Source organism: Antedon bifida, chromosome 3 (genome assembly GCF_963402885.1).
Source record: "Antedon bifida chromosome 3, ecAntBifi1.1, whole genome shotgun sequence".
Taxonomy (NCBI): Eukaryota; Metazoa; Echinodermata; class Crinoidea; order Comatulida; family Antedonidae; genus Antedon; species Antedon bifida.
This window is the reverse complement of record NC_136228.1, coordinates 8,267,243-8,294,594: the sequence shown is the minus strand read 5'-3', so window position 1 is coordinate 8,294,594 and position 27,352 is coordinate 8,267,243. Positions and strand designations below refer to the sequence as shown.

Sequence of the window (27,352 nt, the reverse complement as noted above, 5' to 3'; positions counted from 1 at the left end):
ATGTATTAAAATACATGTTGTGTTATAATACAAAAATATACTTTGTATTTTGTGTTAAGATATGATAGTATCATACAGCTTTAACTGTGAGTAGTCTTTTGTTTGTCGTAATCCTTAACAATTTATATACTCTAGCTAGTATTGTGCAATGCCTGACGGCTACTATACATCCTGTCTGGAAGCTCACACAGACGGGTTCATGCACAGCCACAATAGGATATAAATAGGATACATTACTAATACTAGGATTAAAAATTGCTTACACATACTGAGTACTGCAATACCTGTTAGTAAAACCTTTTTTTCAATAATAATTTATATATTTTAGCTTGTACAATAGACTGTATCATTTACAGAAATGTATTTTGAAAGGCTATTAATGATGTTTTATGTATGTTAAATTTAATAAGGTACAGTATTTATCAAGTATTATATCTGAAGTTAGGAAACCCAACTGATTCTACACTCAATTTTCTTCATTATTAATTGACACTGTAATTTTGCTTCATGTCAATAGTCTCATTATGAAGAAAGAAAAAGTGATAGGAATGGAAAAGGGGAGATAATAACAGTCCACTTTAACACACTTCACAGTTGAGAAAGATGGACAAGCCAGGTAGGCCTACAGTAATAATTTATGCAAATTATATTGGTATTTGTTTTTATATAACAATCAAAGCCTGCACCTCATAAAACAGCCTGGAGTGCTTTAAAATATTATAACAATCTTCGTTTACAGCCTAATAATATATGTTTTTATCCTCTTCTATTGGCATATGATATTTGGATGCTCGGGGTACCTGTCTTTGTTAAACTTTAGTACTTTAATTTTAGTAAGCTTTCTTTAATCTTTGTTTATTTATATTGTAGAAGAATATGTAATTGATTATAAAAGATCACATAGGATGTGGAGTCATTTCATGAGTACTGCTGGCGTGACCAGCTGTTTTAGTTTTTTGGTAGAAAGGCAAATACTTTTATTTATACATATTTATTACAGATTTGTTGGAGCTGCTGGTCGAACTCTGTGAAAACATTGCTAAAAAAGATGTCGAGATGCTAAGAGTCCTTTACAGAGATTTTCCAGTTTCTATAACACAGTTAGAAGGTGCTGGGTCTGCATTTGATATATTCAGACTTCTTGAAGCACCTGGTGTATTGAGGCCTACCAATGTCGATATTTTGATTCAAACAATTGAGATCACAGGATTGGCCCATTTGAAGCCAATAATTCAAAGGTATGCGAAATACCCTGTCGCAGTTGAAATCGACATGTTTTCTAAATTTCGTCAAGATGTGATCGATCTTGGAAAAGGCTTATCAGTTGAAGAAATTCAAAAGATCTGTCAGATATACGGATGTAGCTTTCGTTTTCCATGGAAATTGATTCAACATCTTGAGAATAGCAGTGTTTTAACTAAAGAGACGTTGCCATCTTTTCTTGATACTTTGAAGTCAAGCCAAGCAACTGAAGGTAAGTCTGTTCAAGAAATACCTTACCAACCCATACACCCTAAATTGGTTGTGAAATGCAAGAATAGTACTGTACATCAAACAAATTGTAAGGTCGAAAAACCACATGCTGGTCAGCCTTTTTTCATGTTTATAAATATTTTTACAAATGTTGTAAATTTATATTTCATTTAATAATACATGGGGGTTGTCTTGTCGTCTCATCTATATTCTCTCTCCAGCTTGTTTTCACTGAAGAAAACAAAAATTAAAAATCTAAAATTTCTTTTTTAAATATTAATACTAGATTTTAACAAACTGCTTTCGGATTTGTCTGAAGCTATTGAAAACAAGAGTAAAGAATATGTAAGTATGTTGAAGGTTTTATGCGCAGACCATGTCAATGTCCAGGCAGACTTATGGAAGGCCAAAACTGCATTTGATGTATTCAAACTACTTGAAGAAGCAGGCTATTTGAAGACAACAGATATCTCTATTCTGCATGAAATGATTGTAGTAACAGGACTGGATCACTTGAAGGAGATTATTGAAAGGTATATGCAGCCATACACAGACCAAGTGAGTGTCATACATTTTTCAGCACACCGTCAGAATATAATGCGTCTTGGAAAAAGCCTTTCCAACAAGCGTCTTCGTCGAATTTGCTGCGAGTATGAAGTTCCATCAAATCACCGCTCTAGATGGAAAATGATCAAATATCTTCAAGAAAACGATCGTCTTTCAGAAGAGAATATTTCAATGTTTCTTGATAAACTAAAGCAAAATGAAGGTGAGTAGATGTGGTGGGGTTTGATTACATAAAGAAAATAAATTACTTAAGTTCACTTTCTCTCTGGAAGTTTCCCCCATCCACAGGCTAGCTGTAATCACCTAAAGCATTCATACGTTTTTACCAATTATATGGCGCACCGGCATTAACCTTAGTAAATTTTTTTTTTCAGAATCCGAGAGTGTAACACTAGTGAAATTCAGACGTAATCAAGGTGATATTCTTGTGAAACTTCCCTAGTGATAATACAAAATGGTTATACTCTGGGCTAGGCCATAAATAGTCCAATCGCACTTGAGAAACTCTTGATTTGTTTGGTTTTCCATTTATAATGATGTTTTAAAACAACTGAATGCTGTAAAAACTATATAACCTTGTTCTAATATTTTGAATAATAATTATACTTTCAGACCAAACAATCAGGGATTATTTGTCATCCTGGATGAGGAGGTTGTATAAAGACGAGAACAAAATGACACCAGCCATCTGGCACGAAGGTCACACAGTAGATGTTACAAGTCTGTTTACTGACCTCAACTTGCGGCAAGTGGATGGTGACATGGTAAAACCTATTTCTATACAAGAGGAAGGTAGACCTACCATATTAAAAGAGGTGTTAGGTTTTATGAAGTCCACAGAGGCATGTAAGTTGCTTATAACAGGTAAAGGTGGAATGGGCAAAACCACCCTGCTTAAATATATTGCTCATAATTGGGCTACTGGTGTTGATGATACATTTTCTGATAAGTTACTCTTTCTGATAAATGTGAGAGATTTACACGCAAGAAAAACGATTGTAGATGCTGCTGTGAAGACAATTATGCCAGAAACTTTTAGACAAAACACCAAAATTCAGGAAGATCCTGTAAAGGTATTGGAAACATTCATAACAGACCACGATAATGAATTAGTTCTTTTGTTAGATGGCTTAGATGAGTTGGAAGAAGGTGCTACGAGTCCAATATTTTTGTTTAAAAACCTAGAATTAAGAAAAAGCAGTGTGATACTAACATCTCGTCCTGGAAATACTGCTAAGTTTGAACAATGCTGTAAAGCACACATTGAAGTTAAAGGATTCAACCCAGCTAGCATACATGAATTCATTGGTAAATATTACAAATCATGTAATAAAGTCGACCTGGGTCAACAACTGGTAAGAAAGTTTAACCTGGATTCTATCTGCACCCATATGCGGGGCGGAAGTAACAAAGAGGCGTTTGAGTTGTGCTCATCACCTTTTTTGTTGCTCAAAATTTGTACAATCTGGGAAGAAAAACAACAACTTCCAACTGATCTGTCTGATCTTTTCAAAGATCTGATTTGTTGCATTCTGAATCAATACAGAAATAAATCTGGGAGTGAAGCTTCAGAGTGTATAGATGAATTTGATAGAATTCCAGAGAATCAGAGGGTTGCTATTTTAGCTTTGGGAAAGTACACGTATGAAGGCTTAAAAACAAATAAACTGACAATTGATCGATTTCTTTTGAAGGAAATGGTGAAGGATGATGAGTTAGTTAAACTAGCACTTGAACCAGGATTTGTTTACAAAGAGAACCCAGTTGCTCATGATGATCTCAAACAGATTTATACACCTCCGCACAAGTTGATCTCAGAGGCAGTAGCAGGATTCTACCTTTCTGTCCAGATTGATAATGATACTCTGGATGCAGACGAGTTCCAGATATTAAGATCAAACGAATATTTGCATATGACAAGGATATTTGCAATAGAGTTCTTAGGTGTCAATGCTGGTGAATTGTTGAAGCATTGGTTAACAAATGAAGCCTCTAATTACTTCTCATTAGCACAATATTTTAGATATGTTAAAGAGAAATACAAGAAAGATGTGCTTAATAACCTGGATAAAGTCATGTCACCTCCAATGAGAAGAAAATGTTCTGAAATGCGCGAGACATTTAGAATGGTTCTATGTTTTCAGAATGAAGACGGGCAACAAAACCTGGGTAAACATGAACATTTATTACAGATGATGAGCGACTGCTTTGTTAAATACGAAAGCAAACCTGAGAAACTTGTCCAGCTCATGTTATCACAAAAATCTACAGAGACTATAGATGTTCTTACAAGTTTAGTCCACATTTTAATCATGATAGACGGACTTTATGGTAGTCACTTTTGTATACACAAATCATATTTTGAGTATCTAGCACAACTGACTGATGATGATATCAATGTTCTTACCGACAAAATGGAAGAAATTAAGTTCACATACAGTTCAGATAAGTTTAGTTTTGATAAGTTTAAAGCACCTAATCAAAAGAAGCTGTTAAGTTCTAAGTTTGTTAGCCATGTGCTAAATACCAGCAGCAATTTGAGATTCCTGACTTTAAATTGTGTGAAGGGTTGTACATTGAATGCTGTTTTTTCTGATCTCAACAATGACAAAGAATCATTCTTCAAATTAGAATACATTTGTTTTAGAAACAATGATTTAAGTGATTTCGATGGTTTATCACTAGTAATCTTATTTCAGACCACTCCAAAATTGAGAGAACTTGATATGAGTGATTGTAATTTATCTGGTGGGATTGTTAATACAGTTGTCAACGAATTAGAAAGTCGCCAGGTAAAATTATTCTTACCTTCACTGATAGTATCCCACAATTATTTTGAAGATACCGATGGTGCATCTTTTGCTACTTTGATTAGGTTTGCTCCTGAGCTTAAATATCTAGATATCGGGTCTTGTTCTCTGACTACAAAGTTTTTAAGTAACTTGTTGGATGAATGTGATAGAAATGGAGTTCTTCTCAGCGATCACTTACTCAACCTAACAGGCAACAAATTTGTGGATATTAATAGTGCATCACTGGTTAAATTGGTAAAATTGAGTGGGCAATCGTTCAAATGGAACGATTACAATCTTTCAGTGGCTAACTTTGAAAGTCTTCTTTCATATGTATGTGAAATCGATTGTAGAGTTACATTGCCATGGACAAAGTTGAACATAAGTGGACTTGACCTAAGCTCAACAACTGCAGAAGCATTAGCCTGTTTATTTGAGAGATCTCCCAACTTGTGCAAACTTAGTATGGACAATTGTAATCTGTCTGGTAGTGTTATGAGTGATGTATTAGACAATTGTGAAACAAATGGTGTTGTATTGAAAGAGAACATCCTTAGTCTGAAAGGCAACAATCTATCGGACATTGATGATATGTCACTTTCTGCATTGTTAAATTTGATCTGTCTGTCTGACAACACAAGGAAAGGTAGACGAGATAGAATGGATTCATCAATAGATCATGAAACCTTTCTTCAATGGAGCAATTACTCTTTTTCAACTAGAAACCTAACAGGCATGATAAATGTAAGCATGCTGGGTTCTGATGATCCATTTTCATGGAGACGATTGGATTTAAGTGGCAACAACTTGGCTTCTATCACTGGCAACATGTTTGTTACTTTGCTCAGGCTGTCCCCGCAACTTAATTATCTTAAAATGAACAATTGCAGTTTGTCAGGTAAATGCATCAAAAACATATTAGATGAATGCGAGAAGAATGGTATTAAGTTAAACGGCAATATTAGACTGAGTTTGAAAAGCAATGACCTGTCTGATATTGATGATGTCACACTTGTGGAAGTCGTGGGCTTCAGTGGTAAATCTTTTGAATGGAGTGAATACTCTCTATCCTCTTCAAACCTTCGAGACTTTGTAAGTAGAGTTCACGACAAATTGATGTGGCAAAATTTGGATTTAAGCGAAGTTGATCTTAGTTTATTGGAAGCGAAATCATTATTTAATCTTTTCAAAGTCTCACCAAAGTTAAAAGTATTCAATATGAATAGATGTCATCTGCAGAGCAATGTGTTGGCAGATGTTTTCAACAGATGTCAAGAAAGCAACATGATTTTGAGTTTAACTGATCTGTTTCTGAAAGGCAATGATTTCCATGGTCTTGATAGCGACACATTTTCTACACTGACACGGTGCATTCCTGATTTAGAGAAACTTGACATGAGTGATTGTAAACTCACCTGCAGCATCATGAAAGACCTACCGATGTCATCTTCAAACAAAATCCAATTGAAGTCATTACAAGCCATAAACTTATCTGGTAATAACTTCAAAGAGCTTACAAAAGCAGTAATTACTACCTTCTCTAACTGCTTTCCTGCATTGGAACACCTTGTAATAAGAAGTTGTAATCTACCAGTTGGCGTTGTGCAATATTTACCTGAAATGGCATCAAAAAGGAATATCCCCCTAACGTTAACATCAATTGACATCGGAGGAAATGATCTTAGCAAAGTTAAATGGGCGATATTCGCTTCACGCATTTCCAAGTCAACTCAACTTAAAGTCGTTAAGTTAGATAGTTGTCACTTGCCAAGTACCTTTCTATATGACATAGAAAGAGTTTTCTCAAGGAGAGAACTTAAGTTAAGGTTGACCGATATATTCCTGCATCATAATGATTTGAGTAACTTGAAAAAGGATGTGGTAGTCTCAATATTGTCAGCACTTCCTAGCCTGATGCGTTTATATTTAGATAACTGTAATCTAAAAAGTAAAGATTTGCTGGCATTAATTGAAGCATTTTCAGAGATAGGATCAAGACGGTTACTTCGTGTGTTCAACACACTTCGACTTCACAACAACGACTTTAGTGACATTGATGGAATGTCACTCGCTTTGCTGTTTAAATCTGTATATTCTCTGTGTTCCCCATCTTTGTTGAGTTTTATCCCCCAACTTGTGATACTATCATCTTGTGGACTAAATGATGGTATTATTGTGGATATGGTCAACTCATGGCAGGTTGAGACAAAGGCTTTTAAATTGACAATTGATGATAACAACATTGCTGATAAAGATGCAATTAAAAGAAAACTGAAGGGCATTATTGCAGAACTGGATGATTTTTAAACTGAGCTTAAGAATCATCTAAGGTAATTGATATGAATTAAAACTAGGCCAGCACTGTAGTGTTTAAGCATAGCATGACATGTTTGGTATAAAGTCTTTGTACAATGGGTTACTGGTAATTCTGTATTTGTAACTAGGCCCTCTGTTGTTGATTTTATGAAGTATACAATTGTGAGCTAAGTAGCTTTAGTAACAATAGTCGTTCATAGTTGTAACTCCCTGATATACCGTAATTAAACCATTTTTTTTAAGTGTCAGAAGTGGAAATGTTATTTTAGTTTCTAAATAACTTATGCATGCATTTTAGTTTAAAGAAATAGGATATAAGAAGCATGGAATTTACTTTTTCATTTGTTTGGTGCAACTTTTTTGTAATGGGTGAAATGGAAATACTTTAAGGTATACTTTTATAATTGTTTTTATGAACAGTGGGGTGACAGTGGCAAGTGTAGCATTAGCAGTTACATAATAGTCAGATAGTTACAATTACTGTTTATCAATCAGACATATGAAAATATATATTTTATGAGTAAACCAAAATAAGTAAGTAAGTCAAAATCATTATTGTATTTATTACACATCATTTCTATAGTAGAAAATTAAGTAGAAAATTAAGAACTTATTTGTTGTTATATTACTCCTTTATTTATTACTTTATGTTAGTAAACTCTATTGTTAATGTATCATTATTATAATGTACAATATAATCTCTCCAAGGAAACAATGTTTTAAATATATGACATTTTGTATTTGTTGTTAATTTATATTGAAAATAAAGTTTTTGTTTTGCTGCATTGATAGGTGTCGGTTACACGATAAGTAGGTCAAATTATTTTCCTATAGCTGATTGGCTAATAATAGCAACAAACAATGACATCATAGATCATCCATATTATTACCACACGCCGCCTCAGAGTGAGACACGCGTTTTTTGTTCATTTTAGCTTCAACATTATGGCAAACAAACGTACTAGAAATCGTAAAAAATTCAATTACAATGTAAACAGAAGAAAGAAATGGAAAAAAATGACCAAACAGCCAACAATATTGTGGTAAATGAAATGAAGTTTGAATACTTATTACACTTTTTAGGCTAGGCCCACCCAGAGAGAGCTATATATAGGTAGAACAGGTCCAGGCTGTTTGAGTCAAGAAGTGTAGTAACTACTAGTCTACTAACCCTACTAGAAACATATTGTCTTAGTAAGTAGTAGCGGTAGACTACCTTTGGTAAGCTCTAATAGAGTTTGTGGTAACATTTCAGTGATTTAATTTATCTATTAATATTATACTATTTAATGTTTTTCTCCTGGCTGGTAGTGAACAGATTAAAAAAAACTGGGACCCAAAAAAGACCATCAAAAACAACATGAAAGATATGGGGCTTTCCTATGATCCAAATGAATCTGTACCAATGCCAAAGACAAAGGTAAGAACAATTGAAATTCTTGATTTTTCATGTGGCAATACATAATATTACTACGATTAAGAACTGTGTTCTTGATGTTATTATTTATAAGTATTTATATAAAGTTTGCGGTACACCACATGTATTAGTTCTGAAAAAAACTGTTGAGTTTCTCGACGTTTCGATCAATATGCTTTGATCGTCCTCAGGAGTGAGAACGCAGAAAGTCCAGGAAACTTTCAAGAAACTCAACAGTTCTTTTCAGAACTAACACGTGGTGTACCGCAAACTTTATATCAACATTTGATTTCGCCATGCAAACCTTCAAACAATATATTTATAAGTAATTATTGTTTTAGTTTAATGCATGTTTTTCTTAATTTAGATACTGTTAATGAAAAAAGTCCCCTTATATTGTGTGACCATAACTACTGGTTTATTATAGACCAGATCAGTCACTGCAGTAACTACAGCATGTTTTTCTCTTTTTATGGATACTTGCAGTAAAATAATTTTGCCATCATCCCTTATTAGATTAAAAAAAAACTATTTATTAATATTAATCATATTGATTATAAACTTGTTTTTTTAACAGGATGTGATGAAACCAAAACATTTAAAAGAATCTGAACAAATGGATGTTGATAATCAGCAGATGAGAAAGAAGAAAAAAACTGACCCAACAAAACTTCATGTTGTTGAAGGTGAAAAAGAAATAAAATAATATTTGCCAGTTTAAGCGCTGTACCTTTTGTACTGCTTATTTACCCAGTAGCTCGTAAATTGTCAGTTTGTGCTTTGCAGAGGTCATCTTCAAATGGAAGACAACCTTTTTCCTGGCATATGGCTAATGCACTCAATTGTATGACCGATTATACAACCCCAATGTGTGTAAAAAAAAAAGTGACTTGCCTCTATGTGACCATGGTGCACCTATTTTAACACATGGTGACCATGTTGTTCATGATATGGTGGGTGCGAAAGTGACAGACACTGACATTTGATGCACCTCTGCGTCAATAATTATTGGTAAATGACGGAGTGTAGTGGTCATACAATTGAAAAGTGCATAAAATAGCAAGCAATCCTTGTTTGGTCAGATGTTTTTCCCTACTCTGACGTAATTTGAAGTACATTGAGAACACTTGAGAAAAAATTTATTGGGTAGGAGTAGGGCAAAACAACTAACCAATTACTCAACTCCGTGATGCAAAGATACTCCACAGTAGTGAAACATAATTACAACCAATATTTAGTGATTCTATTTATGTTTCTGAGGAACAATAAATGTCCAAAATGTTGTCCCTAATTGGAGACATCTTGGTATGATAAAGATATCATATATCACCCATGTAGTACAAATGAATTGAAACATTACAGTACATATAATCTATTAACCTTATTTTTTTACAGAATTAGAAGATATATCAAAATTACCTACAAATCCTAAAAACACAATAAGGTTATCTGTGCCAGTCGTTCAGCGTTGTGTATATATGCTGGATAAGTATGGAGAGGATTACAAGGTTTGTTTTGGTTATTTGATTTTCATTTTATTTATTGGCCTCAAAAAACAACATACGAAAAGAAAAACTTTATTTAGATCTCCAACAGTCCAAAGAAATTACACTCTTGCAAACAAAGATACATAAAAAAAATAGATATAAAAATTTAAAAAGAACAATCAAGAAGGTAAACAAAAAAAGTTACCTTTTATGATCTTCATTAAAGAAGAAAATACCCTTAGCAACAAAAGAATCACAATAGCTTTTGGTAACAACAGCAAGAACTCTCATATGTCCACTTCTGGGAATAGTAGGACTGATAACCACATCATGAAGGGGATGAAGTTCGTCAATTGTAATATGACGAGACAACTGACTCTGTAAAGAGAGTCAACTGAAGGAAAACGGACACCACAATCTGCTGTATTACTTCCTTATCTTTATTAATTGCAATTGCTCCCCATCATGTTAAGCAATAACTCCAAACCCCACTAATAACGGGAACAGTACAAAGCATGAAACAGGTGAAAACATAGTGGGAAACATGCATAAATGACAATAAAAACATATATTTTTTTCATTTGATAAATTTAATAGATGTTCAGATTATTACAGTAGAATATAAAATAGAATTTTAATTTAAGTAGTACAGTATTATTAATTCTGATAATAATAATAATATATCCTGTATAACCATTAATTTCCAATAAGCGTGAGAAAAACTAATTAGCTAATTTAGGCACTGATGACAAGGTAAAAAGTCACTCAAAGGCTGAATGTTTCTGCTTGATAAACAGGCACTACTATGATTTTCACACACACTTTCAAATTCTGATATCAAACTACATTTTTCAGGCAATGGCAAGAGATAAAAAGAACTATTACCAAGAAACACCTAAGCAAATTAGACAGACAATAAACTTGTTTAAGAAGATTCCATCACAGTACAACGAGTACCTAAAATCAAAGGAAAGTAACAAGGAGGAGAGTATGGAAACATAGGCGGCATCGCATAGAACAGTCGGACTGGTATGGTGGTTTGGCACACAGTGTAAAATGAAAGCTGGAAGGAGGGGTATGAAGATAGAGACTGTACAGTATCTACATAGAACAGTCGGTGATATGTTGGCACAGTTTATGGTATTTAAAATACTGTAAGACAAAAGGAAAGCTGGAAGGAGGGGTGTGAAGGCAGAGACTGTACAGTGTCTACATAGAACAGTCGCTGGTATATGGTTATTAGTTTCTCTGGCATTTCAAACAAGATGGAATGAAAGCTGGAAGAAGGGGTGTGCAGACTTTTACTTAGAACAATCTGAGGTGGTTGGTATTGGTTTTTCTGGCATATCAAACAAGACTGAAGACAATACTGTGCTAGGAGACGGATTCAAGTTTAAAGCGCTGTCAAACTTTATGTGACAAAATGTGATGTGCCCATATATGGACATGATGTCATATCACTACCATATTTGGGCACATCACACTTTTTTTGTCGAACTAGTTTGATAGTGCAGACAGATGTTTTACATCAAAAGATTCTCAAATATAGAGGCCTAATATTAAAAGTATATGTTATTTTTGTCCATCAAGTTATTCCTGTGGCTATTGTTTTTATCTAATCACTGAAACATTTACCATTAATAATTGCTATAACAAATAATACTGACAACAGTTTCATCACATCACCCATTATTTATTGCTCCTTATACCAAATTACATTCATTTACGTGATAATATGTAAATTCCATAGTGAATGTTAAAATATAATACTAAATATACATAGAAAAATAAAGGAATATAGGCATCCAAACAGACTGGTAGAATCGTTTTCAATGCATTATTCATTATGTGTATAATTCCTCTGTCCTGTACACTAGCAGCATAAGATATAAAGAGACAGTAAAAACTTATAATACTGTAATTTGTATTTTTAAAGAAATATACAGAATAAATGTTGGAAGACAAAAACAGTAACCACTGATATACATAGATTTTTAAAAACGGCATTGATACCCAATTTCGGACGTAATTTATTGCACTGTCTTCACTAACTAGGTAGCATATTTGTATTTTTCGTTATTTGGAATATAAATGCCCAGCAAAAAGAGCTTATAATTCAGTTTCTAGTCACAAAAACGGTTGAGAGTATAAACTGTGTCAGTCGGGTGCTAGTTAGCCACAGATATCCAGTAGAAGAGAAAAACAAACCTTACATAAAGACATTGCACTGCCAGACCCCCGTGGGACATATGCCAGTGAATGCATTGGAAAAAAAAATTGTGCAGTAAAACAATTTAAATACAGTACTTATATACTTGCAAACTTAATTATATACCTTTTTATACTCCTGCCTAGATAAACAGGCAACTTTAATAAACAGTAAATTTCTGTTGATTTTGAATTCTGGGAATTTTTACACAATTTTAATACGGATGATTCCATTATATTCCTGGGTGATTATTTGTATTCATTGCACTAATTATAGTTTGATTAACATAGTATCAATAAGCTTCTTGGCAAGCAATTTTTATTGCAAATTTGTTTAAATCAATACAGTAATTCAATTTTATCTATGATTTATAAACTAATATATTATCTCTAGCAGGATATACTAACAGTGTTGTTTTCCAGTGAAAATAATGTGGAATCTACTCAAAAGACCACCTATATGTCGTAAATACTAGATGATGTAAGCTTAGCCTAAATATGTTTCTAAACTAAAATCGTGCAAATAAAATATTATTATACAAAGTATTGCTATACGGAAAGAAAAGAAAGATTACAATTGATATCATTTTACTTGAAATAAATTTAATATTTGTTTTCGTGAAATAACTAAATCAACGTTGGATTGGATTAGCCAACTCTTCAACTCTTGGAGGACACCGCCCTCTTTTAGCAGCTTCACTTACGACAAAGGCATCTGGGTTAAATTGTAAATGATGCATCGTATCGCGCATTATTGGTCGTGCAAGTTCAGTTGTTCTTGAAGTAGTGATGGCTCGCTTTGCTGACCTTTTAACCTCCCATGCAATCGATCGTGCTGGTAGGTAGCCGTCGACTAAACTCTTTGGTTTTGAAAGTTCTAGTTGTCGAGGTGATATTGAGGCTTTCATAACAGAGGAAGATACCTGTTTCAAATAAGAAAAAATACTGAAACTGAGATGGAACTTTTTGAGAAATAGACCAGAATCAAGTAAGCTGGGAGAGACTGTTGCATGTCTGGCAAGGGAGTGGAAAGTGTTGAAGATGAACAGGAAGTGACCAATGTCTTACATGTCTGACTGGAAAGGAAACTGGATAGAATGGGTTATAAAGGTGTTTGAAATGGCAAGAAAAGACACCAATTCGTTCTGATTGTCTGTATGGGCAGAGGATTACACATGCATTCAAGTATAGTGCTTTGCAAATTTAGTATAATTTAAATAAATATTAAGCATATAGTTTTATACCCTTTTCACATCTGCAAAATGTAACAAGTTGTAACCAGGTTTGCATAATGTGAATACAATTTTGAGAAAAACACTGATGAGAATACCCTGGTATTAAACTGACCAATCATAGTAATCAAATAGCGCGCAACTACGCTTTCCTTCCCAGATTTATCAGGGTTCGCGAATGTGTGTAATAAATCGGGATATCAAACCTGGTTACAAGTTGTTACAATTTATACAGATGTGAAAAGGGAATAAAATGCTACATCTTTAGAATGGAGGTAAATGGCATTTTATGGTTGATAACTTACTGGCCATATAGAATCCCTGAATGGTCCTTGTGAGCGTGCCTTTGGATTGGCAAGAGTCTCAAGCCTTGCAGATGCCACTGCTCTTTTTGCGGCAGCTCCAACTGTAGTTTCAATCTGAAATAAAAGGTAATTACTTTGAATTCCATGAAATAACATGTTAGCTGGGGATATTATTACAGACTGGTTAAGTTAAAACTATAAAGCTGTCTACACTATCAAACTTTATGTGACAAAAAAATGTGATGTGCCCATATATGGACATGATGATATTCATAGAACCACCATATTTGGGTATATCACTACCATATTTGGGCACATCACTACCATATTTGGGCACATCACACTTTTTTGTCACACTAGTTTGATAGTGTAGACAGAGCTTTAGAAGCTCAACTAGTTACTGGCTATTAGCACAGATGGCCGGCCGTGTCAATAGCCTCATGCTTCCACAATACATTACCTCACGTGCTGGCAGATAATCCCTATGTGGTGTTTTTGACCGAGCTAACATTTCTAAATGTTCTTTTTCTGCAGCTTGTCTAGCAGCATTGCTGACGGACCAGATAGGAGACTCTCGTCCACAGCTGAAGGCATGCTTGGCTCTGTATTTTTGAAAAATAATTTAAAGGTGAAATCTAGTATTTTTCATGATTCTTAGTAATAATATATCTAATCTTATATCCCTTTCACATCACCTAGTAAAACTCTGGAGTTCACAAACAACAAACACACACCATACAAATCTCAGTTGTTGATGCTCCGTGTGTGTGTGTGTAAAACTATGGAGATATTATAATGTACTGGTGTTTATATTCCATAAGTAATCAAAATTTGTGAGTGGCTGATATCCCAGGGTGGGCTTATATTTAAGACACTATGATTAATAATTCATTGAATTATACACATTGTTACATTGATTCCCTTACCTGTCCTCTCGATATGCAACAGGAAGTTTCTTAAACTGTGACAGATTTGTTAATCGTTCGGAGCCATTTGACCTCATTGCTAGTGGGCTTACCTCCAAAATTACAGAGTTCCGCCCACAACTGTACACGTGAATGTGTCTGAAAAGAGGAAATCATTATTTGTATAGTGAAATGTAAAATCTCTGTCTACACTATCAAACTAGTTTGACAAAAAAAGGTGTGATGTGGCCAAATATGGTAGTGATATGCTTAAATATGGTAGTAATATAACATCATGTCCATATATGGGCACATCACATTTTTTTGTCACATAAAGTTTGAAAAGATAGAGCTTTAAGTATCATCCCAATTTAACGAGATAATCCACTACTCTGAAGTGAGCAAGCACCATGGGTAGAGTGTAATATAGATGGCACTTACTTTTTCCCATCTCCTGGATTTCGAAAGTCTTTCTTTGGAGTTGAGAGCTGAGATAACCGTACAGTTGGTTCAGCATTGAGGGCACCATTTGATAACGGCCACATCATTTCTTGGTTTCCCCAAACCAACTTTGGTCTATTTCAAAGAAAAATGATGGTGTACAGTACATTGATTAGAAATTATCCCAAAAAATGTGAATTTATCATTGTATTGTATGATTTATTTTTTATTACAAATTCCAGATCAGGATTCCTCTCAAAGTGTATGATGATTACTGCTGGTGGTTCATCATGTTAAGAATATCATAAGTAAGTATAAAGCGGTTAGTTAGTAAGTGGCTCAGATTGCCTACAGAGTACTATACTAAATTGTTAGTAGTTACTCAGAAACATTTTATTTACAAAAAGTATTCTACTGCCCTCAGGAAAAACCCTCTTATTTTTAATGAACATTTTTATGGAATAATTTAATTTTAAACATTAAATCATCACCAACCTTTCTTTTAAAAAAATATTTAACTCATCAATACATTAGATAGTTAATAAGTTTGCTCAACCAAAGAGTCTGTTTTTTTTATAGTTTTTTTAGAAAGTATTTTTATGTTTTACTAAGTGCAATGTAAAGTCTTTTGGAAACTCTAAACTCTAAAGCCCTTTTTACTTGAAAATCCACATAAACAATGGCAATGTTTTGTTTTACGATTTTTTGAGAATCCACATAAACAATGATTGTAACAAATTTTTTTTTTACTACAATGAAACAAGTAGAGTACAAAATACAAAAACACCATAGTTAATGAAAAGAGGGTACCCTTTGAATAAGGGTTGGCTGTAGTTTTTACATATGCCTGGATAATAGGGAAATAAATGAGAGTATCTTACCCAACTGCTGTTAGCCAGTTTGACTTGCATGTTTTGGGAGTAGCTAAATATATACATCTTTCCCTAAAATAAAGAAACAAATACCAAAAATACAAATTAATCAACATTTCAAAAGTTTATGCAAAAAAACTAGTAGTATGAAGTTGTTTTGAGCAACTCTACATTGTAACCAAACATTTGATCTTGCATTTATTTAAGCCTAATGTGCAAGTTGGTAGCCGAACAATAACATGTACAATTTTTATTTAAGCTTTCCTACCTTCCTCTGAGATCCTGATTGTTCCTACTCTGTGGTTCACGATTTATCAAAACTGAAAGATAAAGCAAATATAAAAATTTTAATTTAATGATCAAGACAATAGAATACCTTACAGAAAAAAAAGTTTTCCTTCATGCTTTTAATTTATCAATATTACAGCATATTTCCTCTCCCCAAGCTAGATTTTCAGCATATTTCCTTTCCCCAAGCTAGATTTTCGAAATAATAATATTTTGCACATTATTTTAATTAATGTGAGGAGCATTGCACATATTTATTATACTCTAGCAAGACATTACAATTTTTGCAAATAATAATGCAAAAGATAGGACATCAAATTAAGCTCAGCCCTTCATTTCACCATTTTTAGGCCCTAGTTCCCCCACCCTCCTATTTCAAAATCCTGGATCCGCCACTGTGTGTCGTAGGTCTGTGATATAAATGCAGGCCTTGACAACTATGGCAATAAAAAAAGGTGTTATCAGTTTGAACAACAACAAAATTGACATACACCAATCAAAGGTATTAACAAGGTGCGCTTGGAAACCTTGGAATTGAAAGGGTGTACTGTAACCATGTCTAAATCCAAATATTGATTTGAAGAACTGATGCTACAGTATCTCTTTGATAAAACATGTTTAGCTTATTGCTGGTACTAAGGATCTATTGAACACCAATCAATATTTTAGTAGTGCATTGATTAATCAAAGTTCTTTATTTAATTGCACTTGGATATTGATCTTTTGTATTGTGTTACGTCCATCCCAATTCAACCATTGCGTTATAAGGCGAGTTATTTTAAACCAGGTTGGGAAAATAAGATTTGGGACTTCGAATAATCAATGAGTCACTTAATTAAGATTCAATTCAAGATAACTTTATTGTCAAATTATAATAATTTGGTTATTTCAAGGGCCCTCGATAACATTGGTAAAATTCTAGGCATATAATGATGTAAAAATGTGTACGGTAACAATACAATATTAATTATTATCATTTTAACAACACATTGGGTGCGTTTTTTCCCCCTAATTCCTTCCCACTATATAGATAGCCTATAGGCCTATCGTAATTATGCCATGATGCTCCTCACAATAATTTGCCATCTGCGATAAACCTTATTCTATTTATTAGTATTAACAACACTCCTACTCGGGCTGTACCCCTGAGTCCTAGTTTAGGTTCTAGGCCTAGTTAGGCCTAGAACCTAATTATTTTATAGGCTAGGCGCGCCTACCACCTAGACTAGAGAGGGCTTCTAACTACTCTATCTAGCTCGGGCCAGGCCTAACTAAAAGCCCTTCTTACTTAGCGGCTAGGCCTATATGCCTAGCTTATTAATTAGGTCTTATACCTTCAACATCCGCCATGCTCACTGTTATTATCCCTATATTATAAATGCATTATAAAATTAACATTCTGTAGGCCTATTTACACACGTCCTTTTCCCGTCGATATAGTGGACGTGTCGTGTGGGGCCGGGGGAGATGACAACTTTTCTAGCTCTCTCTCTCTCAGCTGCTGCTTAATCCCCTTGGATACAGGACGCGCGGTCTTAGATACCACCAACACCCACCGTAGTATACTGATTGTAGAGGGCGCTATAGTTGATACATACACAGAGCCATATATAGAGAGAGTTACGACTTCGAATGGATTAGAAGCCATGTTTGTGTCCAACTATTCCTATGTAGCGTATGGAGTTGAGTCTTTTGTTTTGAAAATGTATAACGTTCAAAAGGCTTTAATTATCGAATTTAATATCAAAACAATCAATTTGATTAAAGGTTTTTGTTAAAATAATAAAAAAATTATAAAGTTACTGCGAACATGATTAAAAACAACAAAAATAGCAATTTCGGAACGGCTCTGGTTGTGCGCTCCATGCACGCTCTACGCGTGCGCGTTTAGTTTGTACAGCGATTCTCTATAGTAATGCATTGTTTTTACATTTTGTTGTTTAAAAATCATGTTCGCAGTAACTTTATGATTTCGCTATTATCTTAACAAAAACCTTTAAACAAATTGATTGTTTTAATATTAAATTCGATATTTAAAGCCTTGTGAATGTTATACATTTTTTAAGCAAATGACTCGACTCCATACGCTACATAGGCATAGTTGGACACAAACATGGCCGGCGTGCACACCACGTGACTTTCTAAAATCCGTGAACGCAATGCCGTAACTCTCTCTATATATGGCTCTGTACATACACAAAGCCATAATATATATATGGCTCCATACTGTACATACCACCTCGACACCATTCAGTACTAATAATTAAATTCACAAAAATCGGATTTGGAAAAAAAAATTACCCAATCAATTATTGAGTAATTTAAAGTAGAAAAAATCAAAGATAAAAAATTTTCCATTCTTTTTGATTATTTCAACAATATTTTACGAGGTAGATGAAAAATAAAAAATAATTCAATGGGTAAACTGCGTTGTAATCATTCATGTTTGAAACAACAGTTTATGGTAATAAAAAACGAAAAACCAATGAAGCATACAAAAATTGTAAATTCAAATTACTTTTTATTAATAGTGTTGCAGTTCCTGGAGTGTACATTTGCAATAGACTCACTGCATCTTTGCAAGACATGATTACGGTATTATAATTTATACAATGTTTTAGCGCACATTGTCAATGTATTTACTATGTTCTTAAATGAGCTATTAATTCATTAACCGTTGTAAACTTCTTTCCGCAGGTTTTACACTTATATGGGCTTTCTCCGGTATGTACCCGTAAATGTATTTTCAACAAAAATTCAAAACTAAACTTGATTCCACAATGTTCACACATATAATGTTGTTCTCCTGATGTGTGTATTAACAAATGTTTTTTTAACTTTTTCTCATCTGTTAACTTTTTCCCACAATATTCGCATTCATATAACTTGTCTACTGTATGAAGAGTCAAATGTTTTTTAAAACTTCGCCGCTGAATATATTTCTGGCCGCAAAATTGGCATTCATATTTACCTGAATGCACTATTAAATGTTTGTTTAAATCGCACTTAGTTTTATATTTCAATCCACAATGTTCACAATCATGTAGCCCTTTTCTTGCGTGTTGTGATCGAAAATGCCTTTTCAAACTTCTGATGTTTTTAAATCGCATACTACATCGACTACATCTGTAAGCTTTTACTCCAGTATGCATTCTTAAATGCGCTTTTAAGTGAATAAAAAGTTTCAACGTCTTTCCGCAATGTTCACACTGATAACGATACAATCCGTCACATCTATTAGACGAGTTTTCTTCATAATGTACCATTGAACCTGTCAGTAAATTTTGTTTATATTGACAAGAAAAGCCATCCATTTCATCTGTGTGTATCTTCATACCATTACTATCTGTATTTATCTCGTTACATTCAGACTTGCATAGTTCATCCTCATTGCATGTTCTCCAATTTGCTTCTAAATTTTTGATCGTTATGTCTTTTTCATTAACTTCAGATTGGCACTCTTGTTTGTCTCTTAACTGTGTTGTAAATTCTGTATCATCAATTGCTTTATAATTATATTGGTTTGGTTGTTTTCCGTTACCTGGCAACAAATCTGATATTAAATTGTTTGTTATGAGGTTTGATGTCTGTCCATGCTGATTAAATTGACATGAAAATTCATCTTTTTCATCTGTGTGTGTTTTCAAATCACTACCGCAACTTATGGAATTCTCTCCAGAATGTTCATATAAGCTATCCTCTCTTTGTTTTTTCAAGTTCATTTTTAAATCCTTACTACATGTATCTGTATTTTTCGTTTCTTCATTATTGCATGTTCTCTGATTTGTTTCCAAACTGTTGTTTTTTGTAATTTCTTTATTTTTAGAATGGCATTCTTCTTTGTTTGCTAACTGTGTTGTAAATTGTTGTTTTCCTTCACCTGGCAACAAATCCGAGATTAAATTGCTAGTAATTGATGATGTTTGTTCATCTGTGTGTACTTTCAAATGCATTTTTAAATCGCTACTCTCCTTAAATATCTCCTTACAATGTTGACTTTCATTTATTTTCTCTGTATTCGTCATCAAATGTATTTTAAAATCACTACTCTCCTTGGATATCTCGTCAGAATGTTGATGTTCTTTCAATTTCTCTGTATATGCTGTTGAATTCTCTTTTAAATCATTCATTTCTGTAAACACCTCATCACAATGTTCATGTTCTTTTAATTTCTCTGTATATGTTGTTAAATGCTCCGATTTTAAATCATCACTCTCTATAAATTCTTCGTCACAATGCTGACATTCTTTCAATTTCTGTATTATAGTTGTCCCCAATTGTTGTTCACATTCCTCGTCCTCTGATGAACCTTCCTCTGCAAATTCCTTAGATTGGTTTCTTTCTTTTTCTCTGCAATGTTCCTTTTTTAAATGTTTATTTAGTGCGCCTTTTAACTTGTACTTATTCCCACATTCTTCACATTCATATGGCATATCTTCTTCTGTATGTGTTTTCAAATGCATTTTTAAATCACTGCTGTCTAAGAATATCTCATCACAATGTTGACATTCTGAGAATTCCTGTTCAAAATCTTCACCCTCTGATGATGAACTTTCCTCTGAGAAATTCTCAGAATGCGACTCTACTCTAATGGATTTCTCCAATTCATTTTCTGTACAATGTTTCTTTCGGATGTGTCTATTTAGTGAGCCTTTTAACTTATACTTATTTCCACATTCTTCGCATTCATGCGGCATATCTCCAATATGTATTTCCAAATGCTTTTTTAAATTACTGCTATCCTTCATCCTCTTGTTACAGTATTGGCATTGGAATGGCGACTCCGACGTATGAAGTTTCAAATGACTTCTCCAGCTGCTTCTTTGGTTAAATGTTTTCCCACAATGCCCACATTCGTATGGTTTCTCTCCCGTGTGTATTCTGAAATGTACTTTTAAAGTTGTACGATCTTGAAAACTTTTCCCGCAAAGTTCACATTGATGTGGCTTCTCCTTTGTGTGCGTCATCATATGTCGTTTGACATGACTACTTTGACTAAACTTCTTACCGCATTCATTACATTCGTACGGCAACTCTTTTGTGTGAACTCTCAAATGTGCTGTCAAACCAGAAACCTGGCTAAATTTCTTCCCACAATATTCACACACAAAAGGTAACTCTCCATTATGCATTCTTAAATGCGTTTTTAATCCCCCGTTATCTGCAAATTTCTTTCCACAATGTTCACATTGATAGCGTTTTTCTGCATTCTGTTTTATCAATCTTTTATTCCTTTTAAATTTTGTAACATTCAGATTTTCTCCTGTATGTATTCTAATATGCATTTTCAAGCTATAACTATGACTGAAAGACTTGGCGCAGTATTCACACTCATAAGGTCTTTCATTTGTATGTTTCGACCTAAAGTGCTTCTTCATTGTGCTTTGCTCTCGGAATTTCTGTCCACAATCTTTACACTCGTAAGGTTTCTCACCTGTGTGTATTCTTAAATGTATTTTTAGTGTATTACTGTAACTAAACATTTTCCCACAGTCGTCGCATTGATATGGTGTCTCTCCTGTATGTATTCTCATGTGTTTCTTCAGACTGCTACCATTTACAAAACTTTTTCCACAGTTTTCACATTTAAACCTTTTTTCCGTGTCTTGTTTTAACAGGTGTATTTTACTGATTTGACTTCTCGTTTCATCAGTTAGTTTCACATCATTTTTTTCCGTGTGTATTCTTGTATGTCTTTTCAAATTATAATTGTTACTGAACGTCTTAGCGCAATATTCACATTCGTAAGACTTTTTTTGTTTGTGTTTCGATCTCAAGTGCTTCTTCAATGTGCTTTGGTCTTGGAATTTCTCTCCACAATTTTCACACTCATATGATTTACTTCCCTCACACCACTTTTTAATTTTTTCTTCGCATTGTTCACACTCATAAGGTATGTCTGTATATAAATAGAGGTGCGAATTCAAAACATTGCTAGCTGGAGCAACCTTTCCACAATGAACGCATTCACACGTTTCTTCAGTTTGGTTATTCGCAATTAATTCATGTTGCGTACTAGCTGTCTCACAATCTATACACTTCTGTCCTACATTATGATTGTTTTCCAAATGTGTATCAAATTTGATAAATTCTTTTCCACACTCCTCACATTTCAATTCTATTTTCTCTACATTATATTCAGAAGAAAAAACTGTCACATTGTTTTGAGATGTTACTGGATGAATGAACGTTAAATCATCCATACGCAACCATTCTTCAAAACCTGAAAATTGAAAAATAATAAATGTTCAACTTCTTTTTAAACAAACAATAGAAGTACCGTAAACAATAGAAGTAAACAATGGCACACAGGTAGATAATAATGCACTTGTCAATTGTATGACCCACTATACGACCCCCGGGAGAGGTGCGTCATTTGTCCGATGTGCGTCATACTTTTGAATACCATGACGCACCCGTGCGTCAAAAAGGTGACTTACATTTAGGTGACCATGACGCACCCATTTTGACGCACTGTGACCATGTTGTTTATGATATGGTGGGTGGTAAAGTGACGGACATTGACACACCTTGTTCATTGATGTGACGTACCATCTAGGTTTTTTGACGCACCCCTGCGTCAGTAATTATTTGTAAATGACGCACCCATGACGCACCTCTCCCGGGGGTCGTATAGTGGGTCATACAATTGACAAGTGCATAAGGATTGCATTCATAATTAATTTATGGTCATACAAACTAATTTTTAAGGGTTTTTCATTGGTTAAATAGGAGCATATTCAGTACATTCTTGCGTATGTGTGTTGACACAGCAGGCACCAATGTCAATACAGCACCAATGGCTTATTCAAAAGATTGCATGTTGTACAGTATATTATCATTTATGGACCAAATTCTGAGATTGTGAATGTTACCCTATAATGTCCACCAGTAACTTTCACAGACGATGAATATAAACAAAATGAATAAATTAAAAATAATTATGGACAAATCAACGACCCACACACCACAAAAAAAGAAACCCGTCTCCCCTGTTTTCCACGACTGTACAAGTGTCGAAACACAGCCTGGTAGACGTGATGGGTATAACCAAATATTTATTTTCTATTTAATAGTTAGTGTAGAATTTTGTTATGGCAAGTTACTGACCTTCTTCAACCTTAATTTGAACATCTTGTTCTGTAGAAATACTTGTTTCAGCGGTGTCACACATTCTGTAATGTTTTTTGTAATTTCTGAAACAATAATTAATATGGATCAAATGTCAATGTAGTGTTGTGAAATGATATTTAAACCCAAATATTTGAATAATATACAGTAGTTTACAAAAAAAAAATTTTAGGTCATTAATTGACAAATAACCTCCACCCACCCCTGCCCTCCCAGAAAAAAACAGAATTATGGTGCAGGGTCGACTATGCAGCTCACTGTGGCGCTAGTGCATTTTTGCATCTGGTCTTGTGTATTTCGACTCCCAATTTTCGTGCACAACAATGCATGACCATTCAACAAAATAGCTGGGATAAGAAGATGGTCGCTGACCATTTATTCACTCCTGTCCTGGTGCTGTGCAGCAGGTGAATGTTTTTTTACAAGATTTCAATCAATCAATCATTAATTAGCACCCTGGCCTAGCTGCTAGGCTACCTTCTTCCATCTTCTTCTTCTTCGGCTAAGCTTAACCCCTATTAAATAGGCCTATCGAGTCTATTAATTATATATAGGCCTAGTCTAGTAGGCCTAGGTAGGCCTACACTACTACTACTACTAGGGCTATAGGCTAGTAGTAGGGGCCTGCCCTAGCTAGTCGTAGAGGCTAGCTAGGCCTAGCCTAGTAGGCCAATTTAAGCATAGCCTAAGAATAGTCAGAAACACAGTAAAGTGTGTATATAAAAAGCCTGATTTAATTTAACGTACAAATATTGAGAACCAAATTACTCTAGGCTAGTTAGGCTAGGCCACCTCTATATATCTTTAATGAACGGTCAGTGCTGCTGCAGCGAGACGTGACACACGTACGCACGATCGAGAGAGTTCCCTAAAACATCTTACCGCCCTCTCTAGTTCATAAAACTTTATTTTGTTGGAAACAAAACACATACACACATATTTTTTTCAGTGTCATGTCAAAAAGAAGAAAAAAAACTGCAACTGCAGGCACAATTTAAATATAAAAATATTCACGCGGCCAAAGCATACCTTTGCGCCATCAAATCGGTAAGTATGTAATGGGTACGAGTTAGCCAAAAAATGAGTATGAATGAGTAAGCCAAATAATGGGTACGAGTAAGCCAATTACTTATGAGGTCCGAGTTTGCATGGGTACGGGTTGGTTTGGGTACGGGTTAGCCAAAGTGGGTACGAGTTGACCAATTATTTGGATACGAATTAGCCAAGTTGGGTACGGGTTGACCAGCACCCATTTCTACTACTACTAGGCCTATCGGTTTACGATGAAATCGGTCGCGTCTGAAATCGGTCACGCTATTTTGTATGGAGCGATATACATACACATTTTCTTCGTTTATATATTTTTAATTTATATTTTTTAGGAACTAGATTATTTATGTGGATATTTTTTATTTGGTTAATAAATATTTATTATCAATCAAGGCAAGTTACTGAAATAAACCCCAAATAAGCCATATCGGAGATGCGCCTTCTATGATCGTGCAGCCGTTTCCTCTAACAGTACGTTATTTTGCTGATGGGGACTCGCCTTTTAAAAAAACACGCACTAGTAATTATGGACAAAACACATACCATGGCCAGGTAAAGATGACGTATATTACTAATAACCATACGTTTGTAACATCTATAGGCCTCCTGCACGTGTTTTTGTGAAACGATGTATATAATTTACGTATATACGTCGGCGATACTATAGTTTTTAATTTGAATATCTTTTATTTCTTTATTTATAATAATCATTTAATGTAAATAATTAAGTACAACTCAGTGTCTCACATCTATGCGCCGTTCGTAAATCTAAATGTTTAAAGATGTATTGTCCCTTTGACTAATTAAAAAAAAAAAAAAAAAAAGATTTTGAAAAAAAGTTGGTCATTTTGAAGTATTATAATAGTTACTAACTTTCACCAAAAATTAGTTGAAAAAAAAAAAATTTTTAAACTAAAAAACAGATGTTTTTTTGTTAAAGAAATAACTTTGACTTCCAGTCAAAATTTCGATCAAAACATATATCATAATGCAACGCGCTTGTTTGCCTACTCTCATGCATGATCATAAAACTTTCTCTCAATCTATGTTAAAACATCTTCTCAACCATGATGAGTTGTAAATAAACCTAATTAGCATCATGCATAATGCATATACTATTGGTTTGAAATCTTTGTTTACTTTCGCTCGCGACGATTTTCCAGACGAAATGTAATCAAATTAATTTTACCTGTTAATTACGTAAACTTGTTGTTTTTTTCTTGAATTTTCGACTCAAAGTGAATAACTTTAATATTACTTTGATATGGCCAATTTCAATTTAGAATATTTTGACCTTCATTTTTTGTGTTTCAAGGGACAATACTTACCTCTTGAGAATCGTGTCCACCTTTATTATCCATCCATTATAGGCTGTATAGGCCCGGTAGATTGGTTAAAACGGCATATTATCTATATTTTATTATTATTATCCTAAAACCATGCTTACGTCAGAGTGGCGGATATCGAACGTAAAAAAATACACAATAGGTGCGTCTACTTGTTTAACTATCAAATTATTTCAACATTTTCAAAACTTTAAACAGTGGCATGCCAATCTTTTAAAAAACTTAAACAATATTCAATAAAACATTGAAACGATTTTCTAAACGAACACATTACAATTCATTGACACCTGTAAGATAAAATGAAAACATAAATTATTTATAAATAATGAGATAAATATTTATATTTACTGTACTTCAAAAATAATAATGATCGAGGTAAACAAAAATGTCAATAGTATTATTAGAAATTCTATATTCAAAATTTACTAAAAACATAATGAGCGTTTTCATTAACTTGTTGGATTTAATTTAAATCTGAGATGCAATCACAGATTTAAATGCACTATTGAATTTCTTTGTGTCCTGTTTTTTACTGTACAAAGAATATGCTAATGTAAAGAGTTTCTTCCCCAAAGTCCAGATCAAGACAAACTCTCAATTGCCAAGTTCTGTACAGATATGTATTTATACTTACAATTATCTGATGTAATATTTTAATCTGAATTTGTTTTTTTATAGGATCTAAAATTTAAGGAGATATGTAAATTGCAGATATTCAATACTAATGTAAATGATCCATTTCCAAGTGAACGAATATAATATTGTGGTTGCTTGCAACAAATATGGCACCTTTACATTGGATAAAGGTAAAGTACATTGCAGTAGCCTAGAGGTTGATGCAGAATACATTACGGTGATATCAGCTTTAACTAGACGCTGATGCAGAACAGGGATCATACATAAGTTTATTGCGGTATATGCCGATACTGATGGCCGTCTACAACCCAACGTTGTTACTGTCTCAGCACCAGTAAGGACAAAAACTGTTTTGACCCATTTAGTTTGTTTAGTTGATGCCTTCCTGTTTCTATAGCATTGCTTGGATAGGAGTTGGCTAACTGTGCTAACCAAGGGTTATTACTTCAAACCCTGGTTTGTGCTGAGGGCGTATCCCCATACTTTGATTTGGGACTGGCATAACCTTCCATTCTATCCTTGATCTTGTTTTCACAACCTTTCAAAACTTTTTTTTTGCGCTTTGCAAATTCAAAACCATTAACCATTATGTGATGTAGCAAATATTACTTTATTCTAAACAAGAACATGTATTTATATTTGGCTGATTCTTACTTTTAAATCTATATATATATTTATTTTATACGTGTAAAGAGGGAGATCTAATGTTTATAAATTTTGAGGATATTTGCATGCGTGATGGAGAATGAAAAGGCCAATACTACCTAAAGTATATTGATAAATGGAAATTTGATATTTGATATTATAGTATTAGAATGTTCTTTTTAATACCTTACTGATATTTAGCAAGAATAAACTGTCACTTTCATGTTATTTTCACAGGGAA

At 33.9% G+C, this 27,352-nt stretch overlaps 4 protein-coding genes across 5 annotated transcripts; 2 read left to right on the top strand and 2 right to left on the bottom strand.

The window, feature by feature from the left end:
* The first annotated feature begins 1 nt into the window (after window position 1).
* On the top strand, window positions 2-7,911 carry LOC144836780 (uncharacterized). 2 transcript variants are annotated; one of them, XM_078691633.1, is made up of 6 exons: window positions 2-86; window positions 518-616; window positions 1,001-1,474; window positions 1,760-2,242; window positions 2,415-2,456; window positions 2,653-7,911. In XM_078691633.1, the coding sequence occupies exons 2-6, from the start codon at window positions 604-606 to the stop codon at window positions 7,137-7,139; spliced, it is 5,499 nt and encodes a 1,832-aa protein (XP_078547759.1). In that variant the 5' UTR covers window positions 2-86; window positions 518-603; the 3' UTR covers window positions 7,140-7,911. The 2 variants fall into 2 exon arrangements, with proteins under 2 accessions (XP_078547759.1, XP_078547760.1); XM_078691634.1 differs by lacking the exon at window positions 2,415-2,456.
* A 119-nt stretch (window positions 7,912-8,030) lies between these two features.
* Window positions 8,031-11,862, top strand: LOC144836808 (nucleolar protein 16-like). Its single transcript, XM_078691675.1, has 5 exons — window positions 8,031-8,191; window positions 8,460-8,568; window positions 9,143-9,251; window positions 9,961-10,073; window positions 10,908-11,862. Exons 1-5 carry the CDS (start codon window positions 8,094-8,096, stop codon window positions 11,052-11,054), a joined length of 576 nt encoding a protein of 191 aa, XP_078547801.1. The 5' UTR covers window positions 8,031-8,093; the 3' UTR covers window positions 11,055-11,862.
* A 144-nt stretch (window positions 11,863-12,006) lies between these two features.
* LOC144836798 (sperm microtubule associated protein 2-like) lies at window positions 12,007-17,812 on the bottom strand. Its single transcript, XM_078691659.1, has 8 exons — window positions 17,638-17,812; window positions 16,284-16,335; window positions 16,025-16,087; window positions 15,144-15,278; window positions 14,724-14,861; window positions 14,258-14,399; window positions 13,798-13,911; window positions 12,007-13,183 (listed from the first exon to the last, which is right to left on the bottom strand). Exons 1-8 carry the CDS (start codon window positions 17,651-17,653, stop codon window positions 12,893-12,895), a joined length of 951 nt encoding a protein of 316 aa, XP_078547785.1. The 5' UTR covers window positions 17,654-17,812; the 3' UTR covers window positions 12,007-12,892.
* A 992-nt stretch (window positions 17,813-18,804) lies between these two features.
* On the bottom strand, window positions 18,805-24,267 carry LOC144837416 (uncharacterized). Its single transcript, XM_078692496.1, has 3 exons — window positions 24,182-24,267; window positions 23,414-23,499; window positions 18,805-22,526 (listed from the first exon to the last, which is right to left on the bottom strand). Exons 2-3 carry the CDS (start codon window positions 23,475-23,477, stop codon window positions 18,946-18,948), a joined length of 3,645 nt encoding a protein of 1,214 aa, XP_078548622.1. The 5' UTR covers window positions 23,478-23,499; window positions 24,182-24,267; the 3' UTR covers window positions 18,805-18,945.
* Between the last annotated feature and the right edge of the window lie 3,085 nt (window positions 24,268-27,352).

What these genes read in the sequence shown, in the direction of transcription:
- LOC144836780 (XM_078691633.1), top strand. An exon ending in GTCAAGCCAAGCAACTGAAG is followed by an intron (nt 1,475 to 1,759) that starts GTAAGTCTGTTC and finishes TATTAATACTAG; the next exon opens with ATTTTAACAAACTGCTTTCG. An exon ending in GAAATTCAGACGTAATCAAG is followed by an intron (nt 2,457 to 2,652) that starts GTGATATTCTTG and finishes TTATACTTTCAG; the next exon opens with ACCAAACAATCAGGGATTAT.
- LOC144836808 (XM_078691675.1), top strand. Translation starts at nt 8,094, where the DNA reads ATGGCAAACAAACGTACTAGAAATCGTAAAAAATTCAATTACAATGTA. An exon ending in AAAACTTCATGTTGTTGAAG is followed by an intron (nt 9,252 to 9,960) that starts GTGAAAAAGAAA and finishes ATTTTTTTACAG; the next exon opens with AATTAGAAGATATATCAAAA. An exon ending in AGTATGGAGAGGATTACAAG is followed by an intron (nt 10,074 to 10,907) that starts GTTTGTTTTGGT and finishes TACATTTTTCAG; the next exon opens with GCAATGGCAAGAGATAAAAA.
- LOC144836798 (XM_078691659.1), bottom strand. An exon ending in AATCCAGGAGATGGGAAAAA is followed by an intron (nt 14,862 to 15,143) that starts GTAAGTGCCATC and finishes TCCTCTTTTCAG; the next exon opens with ACACATTCACGTGTACAGTT. An exon ending in ATTATCTGCCAGCACGTGAG is followed by an intron (nt 13,912 to 14,257) that starts GTAATGTATTGT and finishes CTTTTATTTCAG; the next exon opens with ATTGAAACTACAGTTGGAGC.
- LOC144837416 (XM_078692496.1), bottom strand. Translation starts at nt 23,477, where the DNA reads ATGTGTGACACCGCTGAAACAAGTATTTCTACAGAACAAGATGTTCAA. An exon ending in TCAAATTAAGGTTGAAGAAG is followed by an intron (nt 22,527 to 23,413) that starts GTCAGTAACTTG and finishes TTCAATTTTCAG; the next exon opens with GTTTTGAAGAATGGTTGCGT.